The 12,234-nt window shown below is 39.2% G+C and overlaps 1 protein-coding gene across 1 annotated transcript in view; it reads left to right on the top strand.

Moving 5' to 3' along the window:
* carhsp1 (calcium regulated heat stable protein 1) overlaps positions 1-11,444 on the top strand; it is a 44,435-nt gene extending 32,991 nt beyond the window's left edge. Inside the window, exon 3 of the mRNA XM_078558704.1 lies at positions 8,433-11,444. Coding sequence (XP_078414830.1) covers positions 8,433-8,595 — 163 coding nt within the window. The 3' untranslated portion in view covers positions 8,596-11,444. The remainder of the gene's footprint in view (positions 1-8,432) is intronic.
* Positions 11,445-12,234: the final 790 nt, after the last annotated feature.

Raw genomic sequence — 12,234 nt, 5'->3', positions numbered from 1 at the left:
CTGTTGTGGGAAAGTTATTGGAATCAATAATTAAGGACAGAGTCACTGAGCACTTTGAGAAATGTGAGCTGATTAGAGGAAGCTAACATAGATTTGTGAGAAAGTAATTAAAATAATCGACAGAGAAATGAGGATGGAATTAATGCAGGCTTTCAGAAGGCATTTGATAAATACACTGTTAAGTAAAAAGCACAGTACGTGAAATTGATGGTGAATTATTGACTAAGTTAGAGGTTGGTTAGATGGTAAAAGTGGAGATTGTGTGTATGTCCTTGAATTGGAACAAAGTGACTTGTGTCCCAAAAGGATTTGTGTTGGGCTCTGACTATTCATTGGCCTTGGAAGGAATGCAGTGCAGACTCATCAGGATGTTACCAGGGCTCAAAAGGTTAGGTTATGAGGAGCGATTACATTGACTGGGCTTGTATTCCCTCGAATATAGAAAGTTATGAGGTGATTTGAAGTAAAGCACAAAAAGCAGTGGAGCAGTAGCTTAATTAATAATTTAAAATCGAGATTAGCTAGCAACAATCTACCAAAGATAGGGAATACAGAACCAAAATCTGTAAGTGGGGCTAGGATACAGATCAGCCATGATCTCAAAAAATGGCAGAATAGGCTTGGGAGGTGCTGAATGTCCTCTGCCTGTTTCTAAAGGTATGATGTGATCTTGAGCCATGTAGATCCTGCTGGAACCAAGCAGATCATTGTTGAGTAATTTGATTAGATTTGTTGATGAATCTTCCTGTCACTTTACTGATAGGGAGGTGGCTGGTGGGCTAGGTGTTATTTTTGAATTTGACATAGGCAGTCTTCAACATTGGCATATAGATGCCAGACTCTGCAGTGGACTGGAATAGCATCTCTAGGGGGCAGCTGGTTTGGTCCACAGGTCTTCAACACTGTAGGTAGGATGTTATCAGTACTTAGCTTATGCTTGTGCCTTTAGGGGCTTCCTAATGCCTGAATCAAATTGAATCATCCATTTGGCAGGTTTGTCTGAAAACACTTGCAAAGACAGAAGCCTCAATTCTTGCACTCACAATGCTGGGCTCCATGATGGCTGGGAATGGGGATGTTCACAGAGCTACCTCCTACTGCTAGTTTCTTTATTTCTTTTTTTTGAACCAGTCTTGTGGGACATCATTTCAAACACCTGAAAATCAATATGCAATGCATCTACTGCACTTCCTTTTTATCAGTCACCTTTAACAAATTCACACTGGCTGTCCTTGATTAACCTATGCATGTCTAAGTGCTCTCAAATTTTGCCTTGAATTAGAATGTCCAGCAGTTTGCCCACAGTTGCTGTTAGATTAATTTGCCTGTAGTTAACTTTCTTCTCCTTCATTCTCCTTTCTAATTTTTTATAGAAGCAATTCTTTTTCTACAGTTCCCTTACTAGATACCCCTCTACTAGACTTTGATTTTAAATTCGCCCAACATTTGTAAAGGGAAACAATGCAAAATATTTAGTACCTCTTTCAAACCTTTATCATCCATAATTAAACTTCATCCTTCACCTTGAGCGTTCCGAGTGAAGTTCATATTATTTCCTTTTAAATTATACACCAGCCAGCTCATGTTTCTTTTTCGTCTGCATTTTCATCTCCTTCCTAGGCTCTCTGTACTCCTCATGATTATCCTTAGCATTGTGAGTCCTAACTTAATCTAAGGCCTCACTTTTAAGTTTCGCTTTAGTTTTGATCCCTCTCTTTATCTATGAATTCTATTCTTTAAAACAATTCCTTTTTGCCTTTTAGGAATATATTTATTTACTATCCCATCCACTTCATTTTTGAAGATTTCTTAATATCAATTCAAGTTTGTTAACTTTCTTGCCCAGATAATCTAAGACACAAGCTGCCTTTTTCCAGGCAGCACCCTAATCTTTGACTCTTAACCAGTATTCTTGGACTGAGCTTTGCAGTTGTTCTTTCCCAATTGTTCTACTCACATCTGTTATAGTGCTTTCCTTGATCTCAAAATCCACCAAGGTGGTTTACGATTAGCAAGGTACTTTTTGAAACATAGTCAGTGTTTTAATGTAGTGAAGTGGCAGGCAGCAGTGCTCCATACAGAGTCATATGATCATGACCAGATAACCTGCTGATTAGTGATTTAGATGAGGGATAAATATTGGTCGGAATTCCCCTGTTATTCTTTTTAAATATTGCAGATGGGGCCTTGGCCCTCAGTTACTGCACTGTGGTGTCTGCTAGATTATGAGTTGAAGTTTCTGGAGTGTGGCTTGAACCTATGATCTCCTGACTTCGCAAGAGTGGTGCACACATGTCAATAGCTGTTGAATCAAGCAATGCTTCTTTCTCTGTTGGACTCTAAATGTACAGACCTAGGAAACAGGCTTGAATGAAATGAAAATGTATCCGGGGATGCTGCCTTTTGGATGTCTGGGACCCTATAATGTCCTTCCAAGAACAGATGATAAAATGGTTGAGATGGCTTGGACTCCACAGTGCCACAGAGCCTTGAGACCCCCACACCTATCTATCCCCATAGCTACATACCTTGGATAAGGCACTAGAAGGTGCCCGGTATCTTTGGAAACATCCCTGTTTCAACGAAGGGAGGAGGAAAATTAACAAGAAAAAAGAAAATTACATTTGAAACTTTGGAGTAATATTTTTATGAATACAAGAAAGTTGTTTGATTTGAGTAGGTGAAGGGAAATGGTTGAAATACTTGCAAGAATCGTGCCTAGTCTACAGGGAAGAGTAATGTAACTTGATCTTTAGAAGTACTGCTTTACATAATGGCTTGCATTATAAATGTTAACAAAGATCATACAATACATTTAGCTATTTCTGAATGTCATAAAATTTTAATACAAGTGTAATTGTTCAAGCGTAGGTGTACAGTATGAGAAGATCAATCTTTTGTGATTCATATAATTACATGACAAATGGTTTTGGTATAGATGTTATAAAATATGGTCCATTTCCTGTGTTAACAAATGGTAGCAAATGTTTGAATGTTCTCTTAGTATTGATTTTAAATAAACAGCCAGCACAACACAACAGATTAACAGAATTAAAATACCCCATTTCTACAGAAAATGGTGGCCTGGTCATAACAAGTACTTTCTGGAAAGTAAGCTTACTGTAAAACAAGCCCACAGGTTCCATATGCTAAATCCTCAGGAGTTTGTCATGTACCTTATGTATTTGTAATAATTTTTTGTAATGTTAGAGAGAAATCAAGCACTAAACTTTATAAAATACAGTTTTCAGCTCTGGATAATTTTAAGGCTCTGTAAAGTCTAGGTTGACAGTACAAGTTTGTCTAGACCTGGAAATATAAGTGAAAATTTTTAGACTAATGGCAGGCTTCAGCACTGTGGTTGTCATATAAAAAATAACCATTCAGTTCAACCTAGGGTGCAGAAATATTGGAAACGAATCCACCTATGCATTCTTGTATGGGAAAGCAGCATTACCCCCCCACCCCACCTATTGCTTGTATTTTTCTTTCTTTTCTATCTTTTCATTATGTTGGAACAATCAACTCATTTTCTTTTCCCTCTGACATTTGCCAAAATTTGCCAGTTTGCACCTCTCCCATCTCCCACTGTTCATTACTTTTTCATTAGCAATGACTTTCTCACTTGTGTGTCAACCCACCTGGACACTGCACTTGTCAATTTTCAAAAACTCAAGTTATTAATAAGATAAACACATGTGTGTGTATATATATATATATATAACTTTGATATTTAATTTTGCTGCTGACTAGAGATATAAGGAGATCATTTATGAGATGTACTACAAACAAGTTCACTTTTTGCAATCCTGTATGGTCCCTTGGGTGTTTACTAGACTCAGTGCAGAGCTGGAGCATGTTTACCATCTAAGCACTTTTTACAATATGTAGTTGTGTGGCAACAGCAAATGAAATATGACGCATGAGTATATGAATTATTGCTAGCACCCTTTTACCCTTCACCTCACCATTTGTGGTCATGCCCCCTGCTGCCTAGACCCCATCCTTGGAATTCTCCCTCCCACCTATTTATCCTGTGTTCCTCCCATAAGATTATCTTTAAAACTCACTTCTTTTCATACTTTCTAATACCATTTTTCATCTCAGTGACTATTTTTGGCTGATTAAACCTTTATAACGCTTTTTGTCTTGCACTCATCAGGTCGGTTTGCAAGAATACTAAATGTAAAGGGAACAACAATTTATACCACGTGAAAAGAGAGTGCTGACTTTTTGGCAAGTGGACTCTGGTAGAGGCGTTGCCATGGTGAATGTACCAGTTGATGGTGACTGACAGTTAACCGCCAAGCATTGTTTGAAAATTTATACCAGGCAGTTTAACTCTAATTGGTCAAGGCATTGCCTTGAGGAATGCACCAGCAAATGGCTGCCTCTTATTTTGTTTAGCTGAAACAGGCGCAATGTGTGTACATGTTCTTACTGTATGTAAAGAACAGGGCCCTATGTATGTGTAGCTTCCAGTACATGCCAATGTGCCACACTGCAAGCTCGACTGACAGTCTTAAATCTTACCACACAAAGGATTATTTAGCAAATGTTGTACACTGTGTTTTGTGCTTTACAAGCACAGGCTGGTTGGGTACGGTCTGTACCTTGCCTGTTGTGAACAGCAGAAGGGACACGCTATTTGATATGATCCACCAGTCTTTGGGATACATGGCCTACATACCTAGCATCACACTGGCACTAAAGTTCATAAACCCCATTATTCATTTGTGTGATAGGCGGAGCATTTTTTTGGCTTGACAGCAGCATCCTGTTAGTGGCAAATGCCACTTGTGTTGCTACTTCATAGTAGCAACAGCTAGTTTCACCTATTGCTCAAATTTTTGCAATGCCTTGCCCTTCCAGGGTCATCTGATAATCAGGGCTGAAAATGATGGCTTGGGCCCGTGCATGATTTTGCACGATATGCAGTGAGAAATGATCTGATCAGGGTAGACGTTTATCTTTAATCATTCATGGGATGTGGGCTTCGCTGGCTGGGCCAGCATTTATTGCCCATCCCTAGCTGCCCTTGTGAAAGTGGAGGTGAGCTGCCTTCTTGAACTGCTGCAGCCCATGTGGTGTAGGTACACCCACAGTGCTGTTAGGAAGGGAGTTCCAGGATTTTGATCCAGCGACAGTGAAGGAATGGCGATATATTTCCATGTCAGGATGGTGAGTGACTTGGAGGGGAACTTGCAAGTGGTGGTGTTCCCATGTGTCTATTGTCTTTGTCCTTCTAGGTGGTAGTGGTTGTGGGTTTGGAAGGTGCTGTTGAAGGAGCCTTGGTGAATTCCTGCAGTGCATCTTGTAGATGGTACACACTGCTGTTACTGTGCGTTGGTGGTGGAGGGAGTGAATGTTTGTGGATGTGGTGCCAATCAAGTGGGCTGCTTTGCCCTGGATGGTGTCAAGCTTCTTGAGTGTTGTTGGAACTGCACTCATCCAGGCAAGTGGGGAGTATTCCATCACACTCCTGACTTGTGCCCTGTAGATGTTGGACAGGCTTTGGGGAGTCAGGGTGTGAGTTACTCGTCTCAGGATTCCTAGCCTCTAACCTGGTCTTATAGCCACAGTATTTATATGGCTAGTCTAGTTCAGTTTCTGCTCAATGGTAACCCCCAGGATGTTGATAGTGGGGGATTCAGTGATGGTAATGCCATTGAACACCAAGGGGTGATAGTTAGATTTTCTCTTGTTGGAGATGGTCATTGCCTGACACTTGTGTGGTGCGAATGTTACTTGGTACTTGTCAGCCTAAGCCTGGATATTATCCAGGTCTTGCTGCATTTGGACATGGACTGCTTCAGTATTTGAGGAGTCGTGAATGGTGTTGAACATTGTGCAATGATCAGCGAACATCCCCACTTCTGACTTTATGATGGAAGGAAGGTTTTTGATGAAGCAGCTGAAGATGGTTGGGCCGAGGACACCAGCCTGAGGAACTCCTGTAGTGATGTCCTGGAACTAAGATGACTGACCTCCAAAAACTATAACCATCTTCCTTTGTCCTAGGTATGACTCCAACCAGTGGAGAGTTTTGCCCTGATTCCCATTGACTCCAGTTTTGCTAGGGCCCCTTGATGCCACACTTGGTCAAATGCTGCCTTGATGTCAAGGGCAGGTACTCTCACCTCATCTTGGGAGTTCAGCTCTTTTGTCCATGTTTGAACCAAGGCTGTAATGAGGTCAGGAGCTGAGTGGCCCTGGTGGAACCCAAACTGTGTGTCAGTGAGCAGATACAGCTAGCAAGTGCCGCCTGATAGCTCTGTTGATGACCCCTTCCATTACTGATGATGGAGAGTAGACTGATGGGATGGTAATTGGCTGGATTGGATTTGTCCAGCTTTTTGTGGACAGGACATACCTGGGCAATTTTCCACATAGCTGGGTAGATGCCAGTGTTGCAGCTGTACTGGAACAGCAAGTTCTGGAGCACCAGCCTTCAGTACTATTGCTGGAATATTGTCAGGGCCCATAGCCTTTGCAGTAATCCAGTGCCTTCAGCCATTTCTTGATATCACGTGGAGTGAATTGAATTGAATGAAGACTGGCATCTGTAATGCTGGGGACCTCTGGAGGAGGCTAAGATGGATCATCTACTCGGCACTTCTGGCTGAAGATTGTAGCAAATGCTTCAGCCTTATCTTTTGCACTGATGTGCTGGGCTCCTCCATCATTGAGGATGGGGATATTTGTGGAGCTTCCTCCTCCAGTGAGTCACCCTGCAGGATGACTTTGATGCACCCTATTTGGCATCAAGCTTGCAATGGCTCGGACAATATTTACAAGGTTGCCGATAAGGCCAATCTTCTAGCCTCTTGTTCCTTTTACATTTGGTACTCCTGCGAATTGTCCTGATGAGTGCAAGACGAAAAGCTTTGACAAAAAACTTCTCTTTTTTTCAGCGACACTCAAGTTCTGTACTACCAAATGACTTTCTGAAGCACCTTGGGGAGTTTTTCTATGTTAGAGATGATACATTTTTAGCAATGTTTTAAGATTTGTTTTTTGTCTATTTTCTGGACTAAATGGACAACCTATTTTATAAGGCATCATTAAATTAAAAAATTTACATCAGTAGTCTGGTGACTTCATTACTATGAGTGGGAGAGTTGCCAGTGACTTAAGGAGAACATAATGAGTGGGATATTTTCTCTTTAAATCCCTCCGCTTCCCTTTCCTCCTCTAAGGTCCTTTTTTAAATTATTCTTTTCACAGGACACGGGCGTCGCTGGCTAGGCCAGCATTTTTATTGCCCCTCCTTAAAACTCACCTTTTTGACCAAGTTGTAGTTATAAAGTCTATCTTATGAATGTTCACGGTGTATTCTGTTTTGCTATTTGATAGTACTGTGATGAGGCAGCTGGGTTTACCAGTGTGAGGAGGTTCTTTGGCTTGGCATTACGCGAAGGGGAAAAGCGAGAGCTTTGCAAGTACTGGAGGTTGAGTGCGGGGTTTAGCTCACTAGTGGAGTCCTGAATTATTGGCCACTCTCTGGAAATAATGTACCTTTTGTTTAAAGGTTTTGAGCACTTTTTTTCAATTTAGTTTCTGTCTCTCATTTCCTGGAGTAATATGGAAAAGGATTACCTGTTCTTGTGCAGTTACACCAATCCTGCTATAGTTAAAATCAGCCCATGAATGAGCTGTACCCTCCTCGATAGTGTGGTATCAGCTCATTTGAATACTTTTGTAGCCCATGTCTCATGACTTGCAAGCAGAGCTGGGGGGCTGTAATCTAAGGTACCAGGTGGACGTTTTTCTTGAGGGTTGGAGAGAGGGACAGGAGATGGTGATGGGGAGATGAAAGGAGGGTAAAGGAAGAGCCTGCCAGCGGTATTCTTTTTTCTTTGCCTGGGCCACTTCTTGCTGGCCAAACGCACTGGATTGGAGCAGTGAAGGGGCCTCCACATTGCTAGATGCATGTACCATCATATTAGTGGCCTTTATATGCTGACTGGTTTTCAAACATTTTCATCTTGGTCACACAAAAAGAATATAAGTTTCAAATTTTGAAACATGGAGCTCCTGTTTCATCACAATCTGTTTACCTCTGTATTGTTAAATGCACAAGAGTTCAGATAGGGGCTTCTGCTGTAAAATTGTTGCTGTCTATGGAAATGGATATAGGCATAAAGAAGTGCAAGTTTACTGATTATATTACTGACATCTTGTGGATAATTTGGAAGTCAGGTACTGAGCCACCACCTTGTGAATATGAAAATAGTACTAGACCTCCTTTGTGAAGATACATATCTTTATGCACATAAATGTAAATAAACGCTTTATTCAAATAATTATTTATCTCTTTGAGTAATGGAGGCTTCTATCCAGACCTGAATTTCATGATTGTACGCAGTAAATACATAAGTCGAATACATGGGCAACTCTTGGCTAAATATGTTCTTTCTTTTTTATACCAGTATCGAAGGAGAATATGTACCAATGGAGGGGGATGAGGTCTCTTACAAGGTCTGTTCCATTCCTCCCAAAAATGAGAAGAAACAGGCTGTCGAAGTGGTCATCACCCACCAAGCACCAGGAACAAAGCACGAAACATGGTCTGGACATGTCAGCTTACAATAATGACCAGTTATCCCACCCTGCTATCCAGATTGGGAGTTTAAGTGTGAGCAAATATCTGGGTTAAGTGTTTGAATAGTAAGCATTCTAACTGACTGCTTGCAGGATTAAAAACATCTTTTACAAGGTGTAGTGTTTTAAACATCTAAAAAATTATTAATTAAACAGCCATTGGTTACTAGTTTCAATATCACTCATTCCTTAATAGAAAATATGGAAGGTATCTGAGCCAGTGAATGTACATGTGGAACTTTGTATCAGGGAATCATGCTTTACATGTATCTCCTCCCTATCTCAAGAATGTGCATAAAATAGTTATGTCACTCTAACAACTATATTAAAAATTGCACTTTTTTATAAAGCAGCCTTGAAATGGAAATTTATTTTAAACTGCACTGCCCCACAAACCATTAGTTGAGTTTGCCTTAGTTTCATTGAATCTCTTTCACAGGAAATCACATTCGTGATTTTATCAGTTTAATCATTTTAAACAGTATTTACGCTTGAATGTTTTCTGCTTACCTCTCTTCTGGTCTGCATGATCCATTGCTTAAGAGCTGGTGACTATGCCTCTACCAAATTCCCTCCACACTAGCCAGCAGGAGGTGAAAGCCCACAACAGTATTCTAGAATAAGTTTTTCTAGAAAAAGTTTTTTGCTTTTATTCTAGTATTCTCCCCCACTATCACCACCCCCCAATGCAAGAACAAAGTTGAACTTTTGAGTCCTCATGACCCTTCAGTTCTGTTGAAGGGTCATGAGGACTCGAAAGGTCAACTTTGTTCTTCTCCGCCGATGCTGCCAGACCTGCTGAGTTTTTCCAGGTATTTCTGTTTTTGTTTTGGATTTCCAGCATCCGCAGTTTTTTGTTTTTACCCCCCAATGCAATGTGTGTCTTAATTCAGTGGAGTAGGTGATCATGTCTCATCACTGTGTAGCCTAGAGCATCATCTCCCATTGTGTGCAGTAGTTAGAATCTCTGTGAGGTTACAATAAATGCAGTGTTTTGACAATATTGATTCAGCATCGCTAATTTCTGGCTGTCCAACTACACACCCCTCCAGTGATTGATCAGTCCAATTGTAAATGTCACACACTTGTGAAATCTTAATCTTGTTAACAACTTTTTGAATGGATTAACCAGTAATTTGACTTTTGTTTCCTTTGATTTAAAGAAAGCTTATCACTTTTTTCTTACTGTAACCTTATTGTGTATTGGCTGATTGGGAACACAGATATGACCTGAGTTATCAACTTTATATAGTGTCATAGTGGCTGTTAACTGCCATGAAACCTGTATATAAATGCCATCTGAGGCTCTTAAGTATAAATACACACCCAGGGTATTTGCAGTGTATTGAGCTTTAAAGAAACTGCTGCATGTGTGTCAATATACTTTCTTGCTGCTGACATTTTTTCTTCGGGCAAGCACATAGAATATTACTTGTTGGGCAACTTTTAAAAAAAATATCTAAAATTGGATGAGTAACAATGGCAAAAATAGCTTTAAGGGACAAAAAACTCTTTTGCCCATACCTCTTCATAAAAAGTTATTAAAATAAACACTGCAGTGTGGGCTCTTGCAAACCTGTGATTAAAGTTGTACTTTTTAAGAGTTATAATTTTGTTGCAAGCTTTGTGTTGATGGGCATTCTTTTAAATCTACACATTACATCAAGATAATAAATCGAGCAAACCAAGCTAAATTCAGTGCGATGATTCACAAAGGAATATGGAGGTGGGGTAATTATAGCTGGGTGACGGTCTGAAACAGGAAATATTGGTTCCACCTATATTCATATCAATTCAATTCACAATGGAAACTGAGTAATTATATTTGTCCTGTTGATAATGAGGCATTCCTTGTCAAACTTGCCTTTATTTTCCCATCCTAAGTAACCAAGAGCTAAACTGTATAATGGAACATTAAGAAGTACTTAATTTTGGGATTTATATTTAAAATTTGTATTAACAATAGTTTTTTGCTTTGTAGTCTTAAGATAACCTTTTAAGAATTTGCCCACAAATAATGCTGTCATACTATGGAAATGTATTTGAATAAAAGAAATTGCCATTTATTGTTTAACCATTAAGCAATTTTTCTATCTGACAATGTCTACTTGCAGATGGGGATTAAAAGTAGGTTTCAACAAACTCTGCCTGGTTTGAATTCTCTGCTGTGCTAAGAGTTAAGGGTTCTGGCAGAGTGATGTGGGAATAGATTTGTGATTTCATCTGCAAGTCTCCTCTCATTTACTTTTGTTTTAAACTGCTGTTAGTCAATGTTATAGGCAGAAAGCTCTCATTCATAGGTTGCAGGCAATGAAAATTTGACTCTGCGTGCTGATTTAAGACCCAGGGGGCATTGCTGATACTGCAAGAAATCTGGATCTCGGTTGCATGGAAGCCTGCTGCATTTTTATTGGAGAGTACCAGTGAAGGCAGGAAAGCTGCACCTGTCATCAATGACATTTGATGTAAAAGAGCCTAATTATATTGCTGTGTCACTCTCAATTCTTTTGTTTTGTGAAGAATATTTTAATCCAGATATTCTTCAGTGCCTTGGTCTCCGATAACACTATTTTAACAATGCAGCAGGAGCAGTATCCGTTTTATTCCATGTCAAATTTCAGTCATTGGTTTATACTTACAGATATGAATAATGTATCGATGTATTTTACCGTGCATTCTACTACAACTGCAATCATTACATCTAAACTATGTTATTTAAATTTATTTTGAGTGAACTTTGAGGATCAATGTGCCTTTTAGTATTTATATGTTACCTGCAATCCATGTATTTCTGAGGAAAAATACAGCTCAAAAATGTTTGAATAAATGACAGAACTTCACCCTTGCAGTGTTTTGATGACCAGCCTTTGAATCATAAACATAGGTGTAACTTAGAAAAAGTACTAGGAAATTTTGCAAAAAAGACATTTATTTTGTATGAGATTTAATTTGTTTTTCAATGGTTATCAGCTTAATATTTTTTGAATGACATGTATCCTTTTCGAGCACCAACAATATCTGATGGTAAAGAACAAAAGACAGTCGAAGTGGTAGTTCAAAATTATATTTAGACAAGAAGAATCATTCCTGTACCTGGAAGGGTGGTTTTAAATCGCATTGAGCAGACAAATATGCCCTTCATTGAAGATTTTTCAAGAGTACACAAGTACTAGATGTTTTAAGAGTTTACCAAAGACAATTGATTTTACAACATGTTGAGCTTTGGGAGTTACACTATGCAAATATTAGTTAAATTAAAATAGGGCCGAATACTTAACATTTATGTGATTCATTTGTAATACTAATATTTATACAGCATAATCTTAGGGTCCTATTACTTGAAGGTATGTATTATAATGGTTTTCCCACTATTATTGATTCAATGATTGGGGAAAGATGCCTTGTACTGGCAAGATGTTTCCTTAAGAAAATTTGAACGGCAGAACTCCCCTTAATTTGAACTGCTGGAACAGTTTTATTTAAATGTTCACCTTAGTTGAAATTGCTCTGAATATTTCAGTAGGCTTTTCTCTCCAGGGCAAATGTTGTTTCAATCTGAATTTTGTATCATATGTAAGTGAAAAATAAAGAGCTGCTGTTCTGAAATACAGTATTTATGGAAGTTAGGGA

The sequence above is a fragment of the Cetorhinus maximus genome, chromosome 15 (assembly GCF_964194155.1).
Source record: "Cetorhinus maximus chromosome 15, sCetMax3.hap1.1, whole genome shotgun sequence".
Classification (NCBI taxonomy): domain Eukaryota; kingdom Metazoa; phylum Chordata; class Chondrichthyes; order Lamniformes; family Cetorhinidae; genus Cetorhinus; species Cetorhinus maximus.
The sequence above is the reverse complement of the archived record's forward strand: the minus strand, read 5'-3'. Positions and strand labels throughout refer to the sequence as shown.